This window comes from Culex quinquefasciatus, chromosome 2 (assembly GCF_015732765.1).
Source record: "Culex quinquefasciatus strain JHB chromosome 2, VPISU_Cqui_1.0_pri_paternal, whole genome shotgun sequence".
NCBI classification, from domain to species: Eukaryota; Metazoa; Arthropoda; class Insecta; order Diptera; family Culicidae; genus Culex; species Culex quinquefasciatus.
Window position 1 is genome coordinate 25,655,425 of NC_051862.1, and position 22,551 is coordinate 25,677,975.

General features: G+C 37.7%; 1 protein-coding gene across 1 annotated transcript; it reads right to left on the reverse strand.

The window, feature by feature from the left end:
- Positions 1 to 1,246: 1,246 nt before the first annotated feature.
- On the reverse strand, positions 1,247 to 22,068 carry LOC6031718 (the record flags this gene model as incomplete). The annotated part of the gene is given in 13 exon segments (XM_038250217.1): positions 1,247 to 1,390; positions 6,517 to 7,502; positions 7,505 to 7,793; positions 7,829 to 8,798; positions 13,247 to 13,376; positions 13,379 to 13,682; positions 13,684 to 13,744; positions 13,746 to 14,877; positions 14,880 to 15,300; positions 15,332 to 15,933; positions 19,822 to 19,824; positions 21,232 to 21,369; positions 21,483 to 22,068. Coding segments are annotated over 13 exon segments (5,646 nt in total), but the record flags the coding sequence as incomplete, so codon positions are not given.
- Between the last annotated feature and the right edge of the window lie 483 nt (positions 22,069 to 22,551).

Below are 22,551 nucleotides of genomic sequence, written 5' to 3' on the forward strand. Positions count from 1 at the left end.
AACAAAAGGATAAAACATCATGATTTGATGTTCTAACAGGTACGTTCAACTAGCCAGCTGCGAGACCCATCAGCCCGGCCGGGAACCAGTCCATATCTGTCGAGTACAGCGTACGGTGTGGTTCACAAAATATCAAATACAGTGAACACAACACTAAGGCTATACATATGAACTGGCGGGATGGAAGCACGTGGACACCTCCCCCAAAAAAAAAAAATTAAAACATTATTAAGAATTTGAAGAATATAAAAAATTGAAAGAATATTTATAATTTAAAGATTTAAAAGAATTCAAAGAATTTAAAGAATTTGAAGAATTCAAAGAATTTAAAAAAATATATAGAATTTTAAGAATTTAAAGAACTTTAAAAATTTTAAGAATTTTAAGAATTTAGAGAATTTCAAGAATTTCAAGAATTCAGAGAATTAAAAAAAAGAATTTAAAGAATTTGAAGAATTTAAATAATTTTAAGAATTAACAAAATTTAAATAATTTAAAGAATTTGAAAATTGAAAATCATGAATTGTAATAAAAATTTTTTTTTTACCGGAATAACTCTGAGAATCTGCTCAGTGTTCAACCTAGCACCAGGTGCGCCCCACTTTAATCAATTCGATCGCTCATTATCAATTAAATTGGACTTGTTATCGTGTGATAACCGGTTTCAAAATTTGTAGAACATTACTTATCATTTTAATAACAACAAACGATACGGAAACGGTTACAAAAACGATAAGAGAAAAAATACAACGAGGTTTTCGAAACTGAGATAAGCAGCGACCCACTTTTCGCTTTTCGAGGGAATTTTCGGATCATTTCAGCCACACTTTTTTACCATTATTCGGGGAATTAGTATATTTTGTTCGTTTTTTTTTTGTTTAAGTGAGTGACTGTTAATTTTAATGTTTAACTTCTAGCCGTAAACTTAGAATTGATTGTATGTTTGTATGTGTTAGGATGAGCTGAGCTTTATAAGCGAAGTCGAGAGTTTCTAGAGATTTTGCTTTACTTTATCAGTTTTGATTCCTTTCATTACACGCGAGAATAAATACAATGAGCACTAAACACAGTTGTTGCACCCCAACGGTGGTCATCCGGACCGGTTCGCCCAGAACCGTTTCCGGCTGAACAGAACCGACACTATCACGTAGAAAATGTGCAGCAGAAACGAGGCGCCAAACCTGACCGACGGTGGTGCGTTGTTGGCCGGCGGCGGAACCTGGTCACTTTCGGGATTGCTTTCACAAGAGATCATTCGCAGTCGAGTAGTTTTGGGATTGTTTTGAGTGGCATCATTACGCTGTTCCTCCTCCGGGTTGCTGCGATTCCAGAACCGTCCGGGACGGCACGGTTCGCAGTGCGACTTTCAGTAGAATATTGGCAGCTGTTCCTGGTGGTTGTGATATGGTGAGGAAAAATAGACAAGGAAATTGTATTGTCAAATTTTACGTTCTGGAGTTTTTTAAAAAGGTCAATAAACCAAATTTCCAGTTTTTCTTATTGGGTGTTTTTGAAACCGCCTTGGGTCAGGGGTATTAAAAAACACCCAAAATGCAAAAATTGAAAATTTGGTTTATTGGACCTTTTTAAAAAAAAACTCAAGAGTTAATGTGTTAATGTGTTAATGTGATTTTTGAAATTGTGGAAGAGCTACGTAGTTAGTATCCAGCTTTTCCCATTTCGACGTCGTCGTGCAATCTTGTCGCACCCGCCATTTCGACGTTCCGAGAAAAACGCGTTTTAAGAGCGAGTCCATGGGCAAAGCATACCCATCTCGCATCGACCTCACCAATCTGCCTGAAATTTTCAGGGGTTGTTTGTACATATAAAAATAGCATCTGGCCAAAATATGAGCACTCTAGGTCAACGGGAAGTGGGGAAAATCGGGACACAAAATTTAAAGGTTCAAAAACGTCAAAAATCTCAAAAAGGCTATAATTTAGGCAAAATTCAATTTAATTTCAAAATTCAAAATGCATCTGAAAGGACTTCAAAAATGCAACAAATTGCAGGGTAGAGTATACCAATTGGTTAAATTTAAAGGGAGTTATTGGCATTTTAGTGAAAAAAGAATAATTTTCAAACTCAAATAAAAAAGTGTTCCATCCGTCACGAGATACAGTCTTGCCTCGGTTTAGCACCGCATATGGGGGATGCAAAACCGAGGCGTGCATAACCGAGGCACAGAGCTTATGGGATTTTGGCTATATGGGAGACATTGGCTTTAATCGTACGAAAAATCATGCAAACATCAGAAAATTATAGTGTTTTGGAATCGGGATGATGTCAACTATCCATTGAAATTATTATTTCATGAAAGTTTTCACAAAATACGTAATTTTCCTGTATTTCGAAAATGCATATTTTTTTTCTAAAGAAACCAAAAATTTATTGTTATTGCTATATGGGTATCAAATGATCAGGTTTTTTTCATACATTTTGGATGTAACAATAACATTTTTAGAAAACACTCAAAATTTTCACAACTCTACGTTTTTTTCGAAAAAATACACAAAATTTCAATTTTTACAATATGGTTATGAAACAATCGGTATTTTTTTATACATTCCGAATGTAATAACAACATTTTTTGAAAAAACTCAAAGTTTTCACAAAACTACGTATTTTCGAAAAAAATACTCAAAATTTCAATTTTTGCAATATGGGTATCAAACGACCGGGATTTTTTCATACATTGTTAAAACGGAAACTTTGAGTATTTTATTCGAAATTACGTAGTTTTGTGAAAAATTTGAGCATTTTCTAAAAATGTTGTTATTATATTCGAATTGTATGAAAAAATCCCGATCGTTTGATACCCATATTGTAAAAATTTAAATTTTGAGTATTTTTTCGAAAAAACGTAGTTTTGTGAAAATATGGAGTATTTTCTAAAAATGTTGTTATTACATCCAAAATGTATGAAAAAAAACCTGATCATTTGATACCCATATTGCAATAACAATATATTTTTGGATTTTTTAGAGAGAAAAAAATGCAAATTCAACATACAGGAAAAATACGTATTTTTGTGAAAATTTTCATGAAATAATAATTTTAATGGATAACTGACATCATCCCAATTCCAAAACACTATAATTTTTTGATGTTTGCATGATTATTCATAGAATTATAGCCAATGTCTCCCATATAGCCAAAATCCCATAAGCTCTGTGCTTCAGTTAAGCACTGGGCCGTGCTTAACCGAGGCAGCTGCACGGTGCAAAACCGGGGCAGTGCAAAACCGAGGCGTGCAAAACCGAGGCATGACTGTATCAACTCGGTTCGACCTGCAGCTTGTATATTTTTGCTCGGGGGACCCCTTAGATCCCATTTTCCGGTGATAATTTTATCATATTCGTATTCCTGAGACAATTTCACAACAGAAACATGCATAAAAATTTTCATCCATTTTAGCCCTTTTAAAAAATAAAAGTTGACAAAATCTTCGATTCACATTTATTGAAAATCAAGTTCGTTTCCAAGGATACTAGATGACACCAGAAAAAAAACAGGTTCTTAATTTTTTTTTCTTTCATTTTTTAAAGAGTTGAAATTGGTGAAAATAAACATTTTTATGCATGTTTATTCTGTGAAATTGTCTCAGGAACACGAATATGAAAAATTATCACCAGAAAATGAGATCTAAGGGGTCCCCCGAGCAAAAATATACAACCAAAAAAATCACTAAAAGTAAAAGTGTCTATTAATATGTTAAACTGCCTTACCCAAAGCGTTCTCAGTCTCAGATGGTAGTCCCAGATGTCCCCTACAAGCTGCAGGTCGAACCGAGTTGATATCCAGATGGAACACTTTTTTATTTGAGTTTGAAAATTATGCTATTTTTCACTAAAGTGCCAATAACTCCCTTTAAATTTAACCAATTGGGATGCTCTACCCTGCATTTTGTTGCATTTTTCAAGTCCTTTCAGATGCATTTTAAATCTTGAAATTTAATTGAATTTTCCCCAAGTTATAGCCTTTTTAAGATTTTTGACGTTTTTGAACCTTTAAATTTTGTGTCCCGATTTTCCCCACTTCCCTTTGACCTAGAGTGCTCATATTTTGGCCAGATGCTAGTTTTATATGTACAAACAACCCCTGAAAATTTCTGGCAGATTGGTGAGGTCCAAACGACATCCCATTCAAAGGGGTATGCCCTGTTCGTGGACTCGCTCTTAAGATATTTTCATAACATTAATACCCGAAATTTTGTATGCTTTTCAATTTTCAATAGTTTTTGTTAATACTAAAATTTTCACAAAATACCATATTTTTCGAAAATACCCAAATTTTTAAAATTTGCAATAGGGTAGGGTAGTCATCAATGAGACACTTTTGGTTTTCAACTTTCAAAGATTTTTTCATTTTTTCGTCAGCATGTGTTAATGAGCTTTTCGTTGCATTTTCTTTCGTTTAATGTGTTCTAACATTGACCAAAATATGAGATCGATCCGACATCTACAGCCAGAGTTATTCAACTGTCTCATTGTAGACGCACTTGGCAGGAACAATGAGACAGCTGGGGAACAATGAGACACTCTACGAAAATCAATACTTTTCTAGTAAAACATCATGGTTTTGTATTGTTCCATTACAGGTGACTTGCCTTGAACATTTTAGAGCAATTTTGCCAACATGAAACTTTAATTAACAAAAGTTATACTAAAAAAGTATTTAAATTTTGTAAAATTCGTATATTTATACCAAATAACTTTGTATTTTTGCTTAAATAAAGTTAAAACTCTATAAATATGCCAAAAATCACTTTTAATTCATGTTTTGAAAGATTTCCATAGATATTGAAAAGTTTAATGAAGAAAAAATCAAAGTGTCTCATTGTTACCCATGAGCTGAAATGAGTGGGGAACAATGAGACAGTATATTCTAAATTTTGGCCAAACCTAATGAAAGGACATTGTAGCCCAACTCAATCCCTATGGAAATATTAGTTTTGGTGTGAATGGCAGCCTTCGAGCGAAAAGTAATTTTTGTCCATAATTTACTTTTACACTCCAGAATCAAACATTTATGAATAACTTTTCAAGGGAGTGTCCATAACCATAGCCACTATTATAGAAGACGTGTATCCAGTAGATACACCTTTCCCCTAAATATGAACCTGATTGGTTGGAACTACGACTTGTGAGAGCCATTTTATCATTGTTCCCCGTGTCTCATTGATGACTACTCTACCCTATAGGTATCTAACGAAGCGAAATTGTGTATGCTTTTCCACTTTATTAAAAAAAAATTGTTGAAACACGTAAACTTTTAAAAATGCCGTATTTTCCGAAAAAAAACTCAAATTTTCTAAATGAGTATTCAAAAAACTCTTAAAAGTGAAAACGCGTACACAATTTCATTTCGTTAGATACCCATATTGCCAAATGTAAAAATCTGAGTATTTTCGTCAAAAACGGTATTTTGTATTTTTTTTTACTATTTCCTTAAAAACTTTAATAGGGCGAAAAATTATACAAAATTCCGCTTCGTTTGATACCCATATCGCAAATTTTGAAAATTTGAGCATTTTCGTAAAAAATAGGTATTTTATGAAAATTTTAGTATTTTCCAAAAATAAAGTTAACATGCATAAAAAATTTCGCTTCGTTTGAAACCCATATATGAAATTAGAAAATTTGAGTATTTCCGAGAATTTTTCAAAAAAGTTAAAAAAAAGTACTGCAAATTTAGAAAATCTTAGTACTTTCAAAAAATACTGTATTTTGTGAACAATGTTGTTGTTGTTTTCTTACAAAAATCACCCTTTTTACAATCTTCCGAACTTTAGTCAAAATTGTTTTTTTAGCATAACTTTTGAAGTACTTAACTAAACTGCATAATTTTTAATAGCGACTTATGGGACCCCAAGTCGGATCGAATGAGGCCAAAAGGGACAAAATCGGTTCAGCCAGGCTCGAGATAATCGAGTGACAATTTTTTTATCAACATCCCACCACATACAGACATTTGCTCAGAATTTTGAGTCGATAGGTATACATGAAGGTGGGTCTAGGAGCTCTAATTGGGAAGTTCATTTTTCGAGTGATTTTATAGCCTTTCCTCAGTAAGGTGAGGAAGGCAAAACGCTTTAATTTTGATAAACATGAAAAAACTCGTTTCTTTCCTTGTTAATTGTAGTATTATTTATCAAAGTATAGTTTTTCTATGATATGTATTTTTCAAATTTTATTTTGTAAATCGAACGAAAAATTGATTTGTTTTCTCGAAATTTACAAAACCATAAATCTTTACTTTGCAACTACTACCTACAGAATGTGGGATTATGATTGTGTGTTAACTTTTTGATTTCGGAGATACGGATAGAATAGGATCAAGAGATTAATACAGTATTTGGTTGCGATATTTATAAAACAAGCAAATTTGCCATCTCAGAATAATCGGGTTCAAGTTATTAGTTAAAAGTCGTTTCATGTCTCATAAATATAAAACTCATCTTCATTTCTTCACCACCACCCTTCACAACTCCTCCAACCACTTCCTCAGCCTTACCTCCGGATCCAGATTCCCCTCTCCATCCTCGTCCTGCCACCCTTCATTGGACCGTCTCTGCTGCTGCTGTTGATGCCGTTGATCCTGCTGCTGCTGCTCCTGCGCCACCCGCTCCGCATTCCGATTCCTCTCGATAATATCCGCCAAATCGTCGTCCAGCTTCTTCTGCATCACCCTCCAACGATCCTCAAATCCCTCCTGCCCCACAACCCCCCCAGCGCTACTTCCACTAGGCCCCGCCACCGGTTGCGCTCCTCCAACCGCTCCTCCCGCACCCGGTAGACTCGTATCGCAAATCTGGTCCGCCTCAGCCAGATCGTACGTCGTCGAGGCGTACCCGTTCGAGCTGCTAACGCCTCCACCTCCGTTGGACATTTTGTCACTTTCCGAGGTGCTCGAGGCGACGGCACCGTAAACTCGCCGAGTCAAACTCAGGGGGACGGCGGCGGCGGCGGCGGCGGTGACGACGCCGGGTGGGGAAAAGGGGTTCTCCGAGGGGTTGAAGGTTTCGTTGTTGTCGGTGCTCACGTCGCCGGCAGACAGCGTCGAGTCGTGCTGGTGCTGGTGTTGCTGTTGTTGGGCTCGCATTTGAGCTTCTTCGTCGCCGTTGAGGTTGGAGGAAGAGACGGCGGCGGAGTCGCCTTCGGCGGCTGAAGATCGGAGGAGGATGTTGTTCAGGAGGTTCTCCAGGTTGGAGATGAATTCGTCCTTGTCGGTGCGGTTCCAGCTTTCGAGGTGGCGCAGGAAGTCTTCCTGGCTGATGACGTCCGAGTCGTTTTGGGCTAGGAAGGCGGCCATTGAGGGTCCAAGCATGGGATTGCCGAGGATTCGGTCCTGATCTTGCTGGGGCAGTTGTTGTTGTTGTTGGTAGTGGAAGAGTCCGTTAGAAGCTCCGGTCGCGTGGTTGCAAATAACCCCTGCAATCTTGTACAACACGGAGTCGTTGATGTAGTCAACCGAGTTGATCACTCCAACTATGTCCCCATGATGATGTTGATGATCTCCGAGCTGGGCAGTCCAAGGTCGTTCCGGTCGCGCTCCTTCGCACTCCCACCGGCAATCGGCGTACTCTCCGCGGACGGAACAAACGCAAAGCCCTGCTGTTGGGCCTGCTGCCGTACGTTGGTGTAGTTCTGCGTCACCTCCATGTCTACGACCTCCACGTTCTCAGCTGCCAACTGGGACGACGGCCCGGCAACGGGTTCGTTCGCCCCCGACGAAAGCAAGTTATTACTCCCAACATTGTTCACATGACCTCCACCGTCCTGCAACTGTTGCTGCACATCTCCACCCTGCTGCTGCTGCTGCTGGCCAGCGTAGACTCAATGTACCGATTGTACAGCTCCTGAATCGACTGCAGCGTGCGCTGCCTCAGCGGATCCGACGAAATCAGCTGCAGCTCGCGGAACAGCTGGATCAAAAAGTGCGGCCGCGACTCGTTGGCCGTAATCAGATTCTTCACCTCCTGGTAGACGTTCTCCTTGAGCGCCTCGAACAGCTTCGAGGTCGACTTCGAGTCGTGCTGGTAGTTGCTGGCCGAGGCCAGATTTAGATCGCTGACCATCTCGGCGTGTGCGCCTACTCCGTAAAAGTTAGAACTCCCCTCACCAGCCGCCGCCAAATTCGCGTCCCGGCAGGACCTCAACGACAGCGGGTACTTCTTGTGGGCACTCCCCTTCGGATGACCGCTCTTGTTCGCCAGCCCCAAGTTGATCGGATTCGTGTGGAACTGCAACTCGCCCAAATCAAACGAACTCGACTGGTTCAACGGCGTGTGGTGCGGCTGAACCTGCTGCTGCTGCTGCTGAACTTGCTGTTGATGAACGAACGCCGACTGCGACATCTGGAACGAACCCGACGCCGCTGCCGCCTCCGGCGGCATCGATTGATAGTGTTGGTGCGACCCGCAGCTCGGCTGCTGCAAATTTGGCCCCACATCCAACTGCTGCTGCTGCTGATTAATGTTGCTGAACGAATTGTTCCGATTAAAGTTCGGCGGATACTTATTACTGCTCGTACTCCCACCACTCCCGTAGTTGTTATTCATCACGTTGCTGTTGTTGCGCTGCTGGATCTGGTTGTTGATGTTGTTCGTGCAGTTGCCGGAACCGCTGCCGGTGGCGGCGCCTCCGACGGGAAGGGCGGTACCGCCACCATTGTTGGCACCACCACCGCTTCCGTGGGCGGTTGAGGTACTGCCGCCGCCGCCGCCGCCACCTAACGCGCACGAGTCCTCGTTGCTTTTGCAGCTGTTGCTCGACAGCAAGTTTTGTCTCGAGTAGCTGAAAAGAATTAAGAGGAAAATTTGATTTTACGTTTTTTTAACTAAAAAAAACTTGAAAAATTCATTTAAAAAAAGAAAAGGCAATTAAAACATGCAGAACAATCAAAAATTTAAGAAATATATTTATTAAAAGAAATCAAAACAAACAAACAAAAATGAAGAATCTTCAATGATATTCAAACAGTTAAGAAAAGTAAAAACGAAAAACAAAACAACAAAGATAGTTAACGATGACATTATCAAAGATCGATAACGATAAACAAAAGTCGTTGAATGCCTACTGAGCGCGCTTGTCTTGATCGGTACCACGAAGAGACCGTCCGTAAACGCACACGAAGTTGAAACGAATGAATGCCGAGCCAAACACTCAAGCACTCTCTTTCTTGTTCCTTTCTTTCTTGCTTGTGCGGTGCTGCGTGGTGACAGCAATCATTTGAATGCAGCAATTATGGGAAAGGTGTTCGGCATTTTGGTAGAATTCACACGGAAGAACTCTGCGCAAGCGAGAGAGTCTTATAACTGTATGAGTACCTTTGCGTTGCGCTCATTTGTTCCTCATTTCAAAAATTTTAAATTTTTCAAATCATTCAAATTTTTAAAATTCTTGAAATTTCTAAAATTTTTGAAATTCTTTAAAATGTTGAATTTTTAACATTCATAACATGCATAAAATAGTATTTAAACTCTTAAAATTTTTGATTTTTTTTTTATTTTCGAAAACCAATGTCACAAAACAAAAATAATTCTTAAAATGCTTAAAATTCTTAAAACTCTTGAAATTCTTGTCATTCTTCAAATTCATGAAATTCTGAACATTAATAAAACTCATTATATTCTTTAAACTATTTAAAATCTTGAAATTCTTGACTTTGTTAATTTTTGAAAAACAATGAAACAAAAAAAATCATGAAGTTCTTAATTTTTTAAAACATTTGAAACTCTCGACATTCTTAAAATTCTTGAAATTATAAAAAAATAACTCTTGAATTCTTTAAATTCTTGACATTTTTAACATTCATAAATTAATAAAATACTTAAAACTATTTTAATTCATAAAATGCTTCTGTTTTTAGATTTAAAAACAACAATGTTATCAAACAAAAACAATTAATGAAATTTTAAACTCTTGAAATTCTTAACATTCTTAAAACTATATTAAAATTCTTGAAATTCTTGATTTTTTTTTAATTTTTTGAAGACAATGTCACAAAACATAACAAATCTCGAAATCCTCAAAATGGTTATAATTGTAGACATTTTCAAAATTCTTGATATTATTTAAAAAACAAACTCTTGAATTCTTTAATACATTGATTTTTTTTTACATTCATAAAATTAAAAAAAAATAACCTATTGACATTTATGAAATTCATGTATAGTTAGATTTTTTTAAAGCAATATCACGGAACAAAGGTAACTCTTAAAATTATTAAAATTCTTGACATTTTGACAATATTTACATTGATAAAATTCAAAACATTCCTGAAACTATTTAATTTTTTGAAATTATTGATTCTTTTTAAACATAAAGAAACAATGTCACAAAACAAAAAAAATCTTGAAATTCTTAAAATTCTTCAAATCAAATTATTCACTCTACAGCATTGCCTTGGCGTTCTCGATTACGAGATTCTTACTAGAAATTAATTGTCCGAGGCTTGATTGTTGAGGCAATTGCAAAATTCTTTAAAATATTCAAATTCTGAAATTCTTGATTTTTTGATTTTTATTTAAACGATGTCAAACAAAAAAAAAACACACAAGCAAACAAAAAAAATCTTAAAATTCTTAACATTCTTAAAATTTTTGAAATTTTTAAAACTCTTGAAATTTTTAGGATGAAAATTCATAAAATTCTTAAAACTAATAAAATTCTTAAATTTAAGAATTTTTCAAAAAACAATGTCACAACACAAAAACAAGTATTGAAATTCATAAAATTCTTAAAATTCTTGAAATTCTAAAATTCTTGGAACTCTAAAATTCTTAAATGTAATTTTTTGAAAAATTCTTGTAATTTTTAAAATTCTTGATTTTTTTTAAATTCTCTAAATTCTTTAAACCATTTGAATTTTTAAAATTCTAAAAAAAAAAATATTTTGAATATTCTCCAAAACTCTGAATTGCAAATGTTAAAGATATGTATAAAATTATGAAAAATATAATTTTAGGAATTTTAAGAATTTTAGAAATTTTAAGAATTTTAGAAATTTTAAGAATTTTCAGAATTTAAAGAATTTTAAAATTTTTAGAATTTTTTAAAATTTTATAAGGTTTTTAAATTTTAGAATTTTTAATTTTAAGAATTTTAGAATTTTTAGAATTTGTCGAATTTTAAATTTTAAAATTTTTAGAATTTTTGAGTTTTTAATTTTTTTCGAACTTTATAGAAATTTTAGAATTTTTTAATTTTTTTTTAATTTTTAGAATATTTATTTTTTTTTTTCAATTTTTTAAATTTTAAAATTTTAGGAATTTTAATTCAATTCAATTGGTGTTTATTAGAATTTAACAGTTCTGCTCCAGGATGTTAAATTCTAATAAACATTAAATTAAATTTCTAATAAACACCAATTGAATTGAATTAAAATTCTAAAATTTGAAAATTTTAAAATTAAAAAAGAAATATTCAAAATAAAAAAATAAAATTTCTAAAATTTCTATAAAGTTCAAAAATTTACAAGATTCTGAAATTTAAAATTTTTAAAAATTCTGAAAATTGACAAATTCTAAAACTTCTAAAATTTAAAATTTTTAAAAATTCTTAAAATTCTAAAATTCTAAAATTGTAAAATTTTAAAACTTCATAAAATTTTAAAATTTAGAAATTTTAAAATTCTTAAAATTCTGAAAATTCTTAACATTTTTGAAATTTTTAAAATTTCTAAAATTATAATAATTTATTTTTTTCATAATTTTATACATATCTTAAAATTCTCAATATCCCAAAAAAAAAATCTTGAGATTCTAAAAAATTTCAAAATAATAAAAAAAAATCGAAAAATTCGAAAAAAAATCAAATTTGAAAATCTTGAAAATTTAAATCTCTTAAAATAATTAAAATTTATTAAATTCTTGAAATTTCAAAAGAAACAGAAATTCTTGCAACTGTTTAGATCCTAAAAATCTTGAAATCCTAAAAAAATATTATTGTTATTAATAATCAAAAGTCATCGTAAATTCTTAGAAATTTAATTATTTTAAACTTTTAATTTTTGGATATGATTATTTAAAATTAAAAAAATTTCAATTTTGAAATTTATTGTAAGTTTAACTTTACATCTTTAAACACCCAAATTTAAATTTTTCGAATTTCGAATTTACAAATTTTTATTTTATAATGTTTTGCATAGCTGAATTTTTATTTTTCAAGAATTAGTTTTAGCAGCTTTTAAATTTTGGGATTTTACTATTTTAAATGTGTTTCCTGCCCTGATCGCATAAATGTCCCATATGCATTTTTATCGATTTCGAGTTGTTGATGCAGTTTGTTCAAAATTGTGTGCTCTTTCGAAAGAGCCTATAACATCCAGTACTTTGTTCAAGAAATCAGGAGGAATCCAGTTTTTCGCGAAAACTTAACACGTAGCCTTATGTATGGGACAAACTTCAAATGCGTTTTTCTCAGCTTGCTGTTTTTGCATATGGGACATTTATGCGAACATGGGCAGTTTCCTAGTTTAAATTTTTTTAGATGTATTTTGAAACTTTTATGGTTTAATTTCGAAATAGTTTTTTTTTTTAATTTAAGAATTATTGAGTTTTAGAACCGAAAATCAACAATACAGTTTCTGTTCAAATGGTCATAACTTATAGAAAATATAAAACTCATTATTAAAACATGAATAAAAAGAACTGGTCAAATTCCACTCTACTAGATATCTACAGTCGGACATGGCGGGCACCGTTAGTGATCAAGCGGATTTAAAGTAATCTTTCAAGCCAAAACTAAACCACAACGTCACAGAGTTAATCTCAATTTCAACACTCACACAAGGTTTTGTATTTACAAGCAAAAACTCACACAAACATCAAATACACACACTTACCACTGGTAAACTCAAAACAAGATGAGCCAGCCAAAACAAGCTAAACGAAATTGTTTAGGTACGAACGTATGGTTTTCACCACGAGGAATCATCAACTTTACGAGTAACTTTATCTCAAAACATAACAAGAAAAAAAAGGTAACAATAAAGGACAAATGCATTGATCGCGCCTACCCAAAACTATTTTGAATGTGGTTCTCTATTGCTTAAGCTTACAAGAAAAAAAAATAAGTTACTAATCTAAAATGGAGGCAAACCCTAACGATTACCGACTAGCAAGTCTCTACCATCTACCGGAGAAGAAACGAAACAAAAACATAAAAAAGAAAAAATGAAAGAAAGGGAACGGAAATTAATTCGAGCTTCCAACCGGACCCGTCCAAAACCCCCAACTCACCTCCTAAAGTTATCCCAGTAATTGTTGGCCCGCACGCCCGGCAGCACCTGGTTGTTCAACGCTTGCTGCACGTTACTGCTGTTGGCGTTGCTATTGTTCAAGTTGTTCATACAAGCCGGCGCGCCGTTGGCGGCCCATTCGCCAAGTTGTTGATCATGTTGGACGGGCCGAGGTTCCCCCCACCAACGGGACCACCATTGTTGTACGTCTGCTGTTCCTCGTTGGCTGAGCTCGCCGTTCCGTTTTGGGTCATAAAGTTGTGATGGTCGTAGAGGGAGTTGGGTTGCTGCTGCTGCTGCTGCTCGTAGATGGCGTTGTTGGCGGTGTTGATGTTGACGTGGCGCAGGTTTCGGTAGTTGCGGGTGATGTTGCTGTTGTTGCGCTGGATTTGCGCGTTGACGGAGAATTGGGAGGTCGCGGTCGTGGTTGGGGTGAAGAATTGCTGGGAGGTTGTTTGAGGGGGTGGAGTAGGAGGGTTGGGGGAGGTTGTGGTAGGGGAGGTTGGCCCTGGTGGACCTGCATCGAGGGTTGCTCGGAGCGGGCCCGGCTGTAGATGGCGGAGGGGTTGGAGGAGAGGGAGTTGTTGGGGGGTGTTGATTCGGCGCGGATGTGGCCGTTGGACGGGGGGACGTGGGACTCGGTGAGGATGCCGCCGTGGCCGCTGTTGAGGATGCGTTCCTGGAGAAGGAGGACGGCGTTGTTGAGGTTGTTGATCTCGCGCTGCTGGATCCAGAGCAGTTGGTTGCACTGGGTGATGGAGTTCATCAGCATTTGCTGGGTCTGCATAAAGTGCTGGAACATGAGCGGATCGGGTGGGGGAGCTGGCGCCGAGTTGGGCGTGTGAGGTGGGAGGAGGTTCGCGTAGGTTGGATAGCCGGAGTAGGCCGGGTAGGACGAGTGAATGTCCGAACCTACGCCGAACGAGGGGTGAAAGTGCGGACTCTGTGGACCGGTGTTCGAGCTGGACGGACCTGCTCCAGCGAACAAATGGGACGGCCACGGTGAAGTCCGCTCGTTACGTCCTGTTGACGTGCCAACGTCCTCGGACTTGCGATGATGGTATCGATCAGCCCGGTTGCAAATGTCCGGCATTGGTGGAACCATGTTCAAACTCCGCGTGCTACTCGACTGATAGCTTCCAGACTCAAGATGTGCATTGGCAAAGATATCCGTAACTCCGGAATCGGCCGAATGCTTCGAGAGATTTGTAGCGTTACTTGCGCTCGTGTTGTTCACAGCTGAAGCCGATGGCGGCGGTGGAATTACCGGAGGATGACTCTGCGAACGCAGCGAATCCGCTGAAGACACGGAAGAAACCTTCGGCTGCGCCGTCGTCACCTCCGTATTCCTCCTGGACAACTCCGTGTTCTTTTTCATGCTCTGCGTCATCTTGGCAATCTGCTCCAACTCGCGCTTCTTCTGTTCCAACTCGGCCTTCAGCGCCATCTCTTTCGAACTCGTCGCTCCCGCCGACGAAGTCACATACGAAGCCACATGATTGGTGAGCTTTTCCGCGGCCTGCGAATCCGCCTGGTTCTGCAACTCCGCCACATTGTTCCGTCTCTTCTGCAGCTCCGACCTCGCATTCTTCAACGCATCTCTCTCCGCCGCAATCGACTTGGCCTGCTCCTCAAATCCCGCGTCATGGCGTGCAACGCCTCAACTCGCTGGTTCAGCTGCTCCCTCCGACTCTCGTCAACCGCTGAAGCACCACCTCCCGCACCCTGTTGCTGATCACTGATCTGACTAGCGACGCTCGGCGAGCGCGAATTCTCCACCGATTCCTCCTCATCCTCCGGATTCTCGTCGTTCTCCTCCGGCGCGTCCTCCTCGTCCTCGTCAATCGACCCACCCGTCTTCATCTCCATTAACTTCACCGTGTCCATCATCTCCTTCAATCTCCGCAGCTGCGACTTCATCGCATTTATCTCGTTGATCTTATCGTTCAGCATGTCCGCCGTCCCCGCGATCGCCTCCGCTTCTTCCTCATCCAAACCCTCCTCACTCCCACCATCAACCACGTTCTCCACCTTCGGCGTCATCGAACCTCCCGACTACCACCATTCATAACCTCCCCTGATTCACATTCTGACTCTGATTGATAAACGTCTTCGTGGCCTTCCGCATATCCGCCGTCGCCGGCGCATTGGTCAATTCAATCGGCACGTTCCGCTCAACCCCTGCCGCCTGCCCATCAAACTGTCTGCTCGCCTCAACGTTCAAGTTCTGCAGCTCCGACACCAGGCTGTGCATCTGCGCCTTCTTGTCCCGCAACTCGGCAAACTTTTGCTGCAGCGCAACCTGCTCGCTCAGCACGTCGTCATTGTCCGCCCCACCCCCCAACATATTCCCCAGTTCCTGCTGGTTCTGAATGAACGTACTCAACACTCGCATCCGCTCCATAATCCCCCCGATGCCCTCCTGGACCTGCTCGACCGACTCAAAGTTCTCCAACTGCACAGGTTGCGCGGTCTGCGCCCGCATTGCCTCCATGTCCGCGAGCTGTTGGCGCGCCGCTTGCTGGAGACGTAGCAGGTGCGCCTGCTGTTCCTTCAGGGCTTGCATGTTTTTGTTTTGGTTTTCCATGCGGTAGCGCAGGTCGTCGTACGAGGGCGTCTGGACGGGCGTGGCCGAGTGCGTGGTGGTGCTCTGGATGCTCTGCACCGACTGGGGACGGGGCCGTTTAACTGTGTAGGGGGAAGAGATAGGAGAAAGCAAGTTTGGATTAGCGTTTGGAACTATAAAAATACTATTGAAACAACTAAAATATGTTTTCGATGTGTTAGTAGTGATGTAGAAAAATATATCAACAAAACACGAACTGTATGGTGATGAATCTTTACACTTCCTCAAACCATGTACAACGAAACATCGCTGCGGTAAACTTTCCTTAGTAGGCCTGTTCCGTTTAACGCTTGTGTGACATAGAGCTATGCAGGCGCCAAACTATGGCAACCATCTTCCTGAGGTAACTGGATTCACCAGGCTGAAAATGTTGGCCAAATTATTTCTATTTATTTGAAACCTCTTTGTCTTTTGACTTTTATCTGAATAATATATTCCAGATAAACTTGTTAGCAAACCATTTTGGCAAATGTCGAAGAATCGTTTTAAATCTTTTTTTTTTCGTTGTTTTTCGTAGTTGAGCTAAAATATAATTCCAAAATTGCCCTGATCACTTTATCAGAAAACATTAAATCCAAGATGGCGGTCAAAATGGCGATGATGAAATATTGAGAAATTGCACTTGGTTATGTAAAACAATAAAATAGTACGATGACCCAGGCTTGGGGCAATCGAGTCTGATCGGTTTGGCAACCGTCTTCTGAATATTGGAAGATTTTTAATCAACACTCAAAAAACACATTTTTCCTGTTTTTCTATCAGGGGCTGTACTGGAGCAAACGTTCAATATTCAATGTTTTTGATGACCAAACTTGTTCATGACTTCTACTGATTTGAAAAATCAAAAATTGTTGAAAAAATAAAATCAACTATTTTGTGTCATTGGTTCACTCCATACAATTTTGGCTTCTGTCCATACAAAAATGGTTCGTAAATATTCAAACAGCTGTAACTTTTGTGTGATTTTTCTGATCAATTTGGTATCTTTGGCAAAGTTGTAGGTATTGTTGAGGACTATCAAAAAATCTTTTTTTTCACGAAAAATCAATTTAACAAATTACGTATTTTATTATTTTTGAGATGTTAAAATTTTGAATCAAGCCTAACATTTTAAAAGGGCCAAACATTCAATATTACGCCCTCTAGTCTTGATTAATTTTTTTACAAATATTATTTTCAAAGAGATCGGAAAATTTCACGAATGTTTCATATTTTAACATTGAAAATCGGACCATTAGTTGCTGAGATATCGACATTAGAAAATTGTGGGTTATTTGGGTGAGACTTAGAAAACTTCAATTTTCCTATGAATACAAAGAGACGAGTTGTTCCTTTTAATTCCGCTATATATTTTTAATATCTTGACAGATACGTATTTCGTCTACTAAACCACAATCAGTTTTCCTGTTTCTTTTTCTTTAAGCCGCTGTCTCAGCAACCAGAGGTCCAATCTTCAATGTCTCTTGGACAATTTGATAGTAAATTTTCTGAATTTTTCAAAGAAAATATTTTCAGAAATGGTCACTCATGGTCGCTATTTTTGAAAATCGGAAAACTGCAAATATTTCGCTAAATTCATACTTTCGGTGGCTTGAAAATGGAGGCCTTTTCAAAAAAACTGTAAAGTACATTTCGCAATTCGCAATTCGCAATTTTCAGTGTAAGAACGGGCCTTGACCGATCTTATGCACTAGGTTCCCGACGAACACGCACTGCCCTTACACCTACATCTCACCCTTGCTCTGAGTCAGTACGAGCAGCACGCTAGAACACGCTTTGAGTGTTCGTGCCAGGCATGCACAGGCACACCTTCTTTCCGGTTACGCATTTTAACTCGGCCGGGGTGGTACATTACGTAGGGTTTGATGTAAGTATAAGCGCCTAACCATTTAAAGTGTGCCTAACAACTTTCATTAAAGCAAAAACTGTTTTATTTTTAGTTTGAATTCAAAACTAATGGTTATTTACTGTGTATTGTTTTCTCCTGAAAACTTTCCTAGTGTTGAGTTTATCTGTTGCTATTTCTTTTGTCGCGGTGTTTTGTTACAATTTTTGGTCCTAAGCATGTTATAAAAGTTTACCAAAAATACAATAGTAATATTTGTGTTAATCCTTTAACCATTCCATAAATTGAGTAAGGGCTCAAACCTCACTTGTTTGAAAAAAGGGTGAAGATTGAAAACAATTGACAGTAAAAGATAATTTATTTTATAAAAATCAAGTATCAATAGTAAGAGAATGATGAGCGTATTTTGAAGAATAAAAATGAGAAGCTAGATGTATTAGATGTAAAATTAGACAATAGTTAATAAAAAGAGATAAACAAGCTTAGATTATAGTAATGATAATTTATAGGACAGATAAAGAATTATTCAAATAAATAAATTCGCAATTCGCAATTCGCAATTTTCAGTGTAAGAACGGGCCTTGACCGATCTTATGCACTAGGTTCCCGACGAACACGCACTGCCCTTACACCTACATCTCACCCTTGCTCTGAGTCAGTACGAGCAGCACGCTAGAACACGCTTTGAGTGTTCGTGCCAGGCATGCACACCTTCTTTTCCGGTTACGCATTTTAACTCGGCCGGGGTGGTACATTACGTAGGGTTTGATGTAAGTATAAGCGCCTAACCATTTAAAGTGTGCCTAACAACTTTCATTAAAGCAAAACTGTTTTATTTTTAGTTTGAATTCAAAACTAATGGTTATTTTACTGTGTTTTGTTTTCTCCTGAAATCTTTCCTAGTGTTGAGTCGTGTTTTTATGTTGCTATTTCTTTTGTCGCGGTGTTTTGTTACAATTTTGGTCCTAAGCATTTTATAAAAGTTTTTCAAAAGTACAATAGTAATATTTGTGTTAATTCTTTGATCACTCCAAAAATGAGTAAGGGCTCGAACCTCATTTGTTTGAAGAAAAGGGTAAAGATTGAAAACAATGGACAGTGAAAGAAATATACTATCTGAAGAATCAATAGTAAAAGAAAGATAGTAATTTATGAAGAAGATAAAGAAATTAACAATAATTAATAAATAGAGGTAAAAACAAGCTTAGATTGTATTGAGGGCAATTTATAGGCCCAAATTTGAATATTGGCCCAAAATGAATATTGAATTATTCAAATAGACAAATAAAGAAAAGGCACATGATAAACAAAATTGACTGCCAAATTAAGGATTGATTGATTGATTGATTGGGAAGGGGGAAAGCAGGGAAAGCAGAAGGTATGTTACAGCAGCATCAATTGGTAAAATAGAGTGAAAAAGCGTTGAGAAATAAGAGAATCAAATGAGTAAAATCGAAATCAAATGGAGGATAGTAAACAGAGCCGCGTTAGAAAATCAGTGAAACAAAATAAACAGAAGATAGGTGGTAGATGAAATGGAAAGAAGAGAAACCCCGTTGTGCGATGTTTCAGGTACATCCACAGCAGTTGACTCAACATACTGCGAATCAAAACAATACCGTCTACAATCACAAATGACTTCCCTTTCCCACATTGTCGCGCCCCTTTCTTTTAGCCGTCTCGACTTTGACCCACGGTGGTCAAAGGTTTACGATCCGTTTCCACAGGCCACCAGCTAGGTCATCATGAAAACCAAGCCAACGTGGAGGTAAGAAAATAGGACACTCGCAAGGAACCAGAGCTATACTGTTCTGATCAAGATAATTCGGATGATCTAACAGAACTACGGATGTAGTTAGTTACGCTCCTTCCAGGATGTTCCTTACGTGGACGTCAACCGAAGAGCACGCAACAAGGTCAGTGCCATTGCATGCTCTTAGGTATCAATCCTTGGCCTGCAAAAAAAAAACTGTTAAGTACATTTCGATCACAAATTCAATTATACAATAAAAAATAAGGTAATGTTTTTTTGTGTGAAATTTCGATTTTTCCAAAAATATTATTTTCAAAAATTCATAAGTCGGCGGCAGATTTTTTACCATACTCTCTATGGCCCAAAAGTTGCGGGTTTTCATCCCCTGAAACATATAAAAATCTCGAAAATCAAAAATACGTATTTTGGGAAATAGAGTTTTTGTGAAAAATAAGTTGATTAAAACATCGACAATTTTATTTCCGTGTACCTACATTTTTCTCAATAGTCCTCAACAATACCTACAACTTTGCCGAAGACACTAAATTGATCAGAAAATTCACTCAAAAGTTACAGCTGTTTGAATATTTACGTACCATTTTTGTATGGACAGCAGCCAAAATTAATAATAATGAGACAAAAATGATACATTCGAATCATGTGTTTTTCCGAAAAATTTCATTTGTTGAGTTCTACCTCCGGCCGAATTTTCATCCTTGTTAAAAGTTGGGTCAAAAATTTCAGCTTTTATATGTGAAATAATAAATAATGAGGGGAAAAAGGTAAAGCCAATTTTGTGGCAGTCCCCAAAATTATTCCTTTGCCATTTTCTCTGAATTTTTTTCTATATCATAGCCCAGACCATGACCGAGCTTCTGAAACAAATTTGATCTCGATCGGATGTGCCGTTCAGATTATAGAAAATCTTACTTTTTGCTTTTCTTACTAAAGAAAGGCATAGGATTTGGCTTTGGATTTGATAATAAATGAATCTTCGTAATTCGGAAAAAAATCTTTTTTTATTTACCTACTTATGATTAATAACCGGTTGGATTCCCAAAATATGTATCTTAAAACGTTGTCATGTTTAGGGGACGAAAAATACAACTTCTGAGCCATTTTGCGTGATGGTGCAAAATCTTGTTTGGGAGATATTATTTTTTAATGCTTTTTTAATATTCAAAATTTGGACAAAACATATTGAATTTTTTTTTGAAAGCAAATAGTACTTTTTTAAGGTAATGATTTGTAAACATTTTTTTTTCTCAAGAACGCCATTAGCAATAGGTTCAAGATTGATTAATAGATATGCCAGCCAAATCGAAAAAAAACCATTAAAAAAGTTAAATAAAAATTATGGTGAATTTTCATCCATCAAGAAATATTTGTTCAATTTTTTGAACTATTTTTTTTTAAGTAGCTTGCAAATCTAGAAATAAATCTCAAGCTTGTTGCTAATCGTGGTGCATAATTTAAATTTGAAAAATGTAAAACTTAATTGGTAATAAGTAGAATACTTTAGTTTTGTTTTAGGTTTGTTGGATTTAGTAAAGAAAGCTGTGTTATTCTGAGTTCCCCATCAGTTGGGTCATCAAAACCGTGACAAGAGAGTTGAAATTTTGCTCGTTACCAATACTTGAAAAGCCACATTTGGGTTAGTAAGCCATACTAGCAGAACACATTCCACGCAACGCCACAAGGCACAGATTAGTTAGTTAGCCACATCACACAATCCGAGACTGGTACAGCAGAAAAACGCACCTCCGAATTGCTGGCGCGCACACTCTAAGCTAGTGGAATTGATCGGCACAAAATAGCAACTCTCGTCACCCATGCTACAACCAACACCAACTTCGGGCCCAGAACCAGCGGAACTTCTACTATAACTATTGTTGCGGTCTAGGTCGTCGGTGTTGTTCCGTTTCTGTGTCCCACTAGTGTTCCCAGTGCTCTGCGAAAGAGAGAGGTTCTGGGGTGTGTCCTTTTTTGCGTGTGTGCGAAGAATCGAATACTCACGTTGTCAATCTGCACCGACGAGATCAAATTGGTGGTCAGCTTGATGTACTCCTGAATTTGGCTCAGCTTGTCCTCAAAGTTGTTGGCTTTGGCACCGCCAACGGCTCCACCGTGGTGATGATGGTGGTGGATCTGCTGCTGCTGCTGGTTCGAGTTCTTGTTCAAGTTCAGCTGGTTCTGCGAGGCACCGTCCGGAACGCGTGAACTCAGTGGAGAGGCTCGCAGTTGCGAAGATTGCTGCTGCTGCTGCTGCGACTGTTGCTGTTGAAGTTGGTGGAACGGATTCAGCACGTTTCGCGCAGCACTATTGTTCAGCAAGTTGTTGTTAATGTTAGAAGTTCCGGCACCACTGCTAGTCGAGGGACCGCCGCTGGTGTCGTTCAACCGGAAGCTCTGAAGCGCAGAGTTTGGAGTGGTCGGGATGACCACGCCGACGGCAGTGTTGTGCAGTTCACCGGACTCGGCACCGCTGCCACTTTCACTGAGCAGGTTTCGACGCACGATCGGACGTACCGCCGGGATGTAGCGGCTGTTGTCCTGGAGGGTTAGGTTGTCTGAAAGATAAAAAATTTGGGGTAAGTATTATACTTATATCCATATTTATTTTTTTATTTATTTATTTATTTATTTATTTTTTTTTTTTTTTGGGAGGGTGATCCAGCCGCACATCGTTGATGTCGAAACCTCTAAACTGGGCCCTCGTCCTGTCACGTCCGTCAGTAGTCTTGTCGTACATTACAACTAGAATCAGATCTGCCAATGAATTAGTACACTTCGACCAAATAAACAATGACGCTGTATGGATCTGACTCTAGAATAAATGCACAGTTCTGTGTTATTCATAAGTCCAAAATGTTCAATTATTCATATAAGTCCAAATTTTTATTTGCGGATAACTACCTAACTTGAATTGAATACAAGATTTAAAGTAACATATCCGAAAGCTACGCTTATCTCAAATCCCCGACATTTTAATTAATAGCAAAAACGTTTTTTTTTGTAAAACCTGTCTGGCTTCACAAAACAAATAAAAATTAATAACAGTTCACATTTTACAAGTCGTGA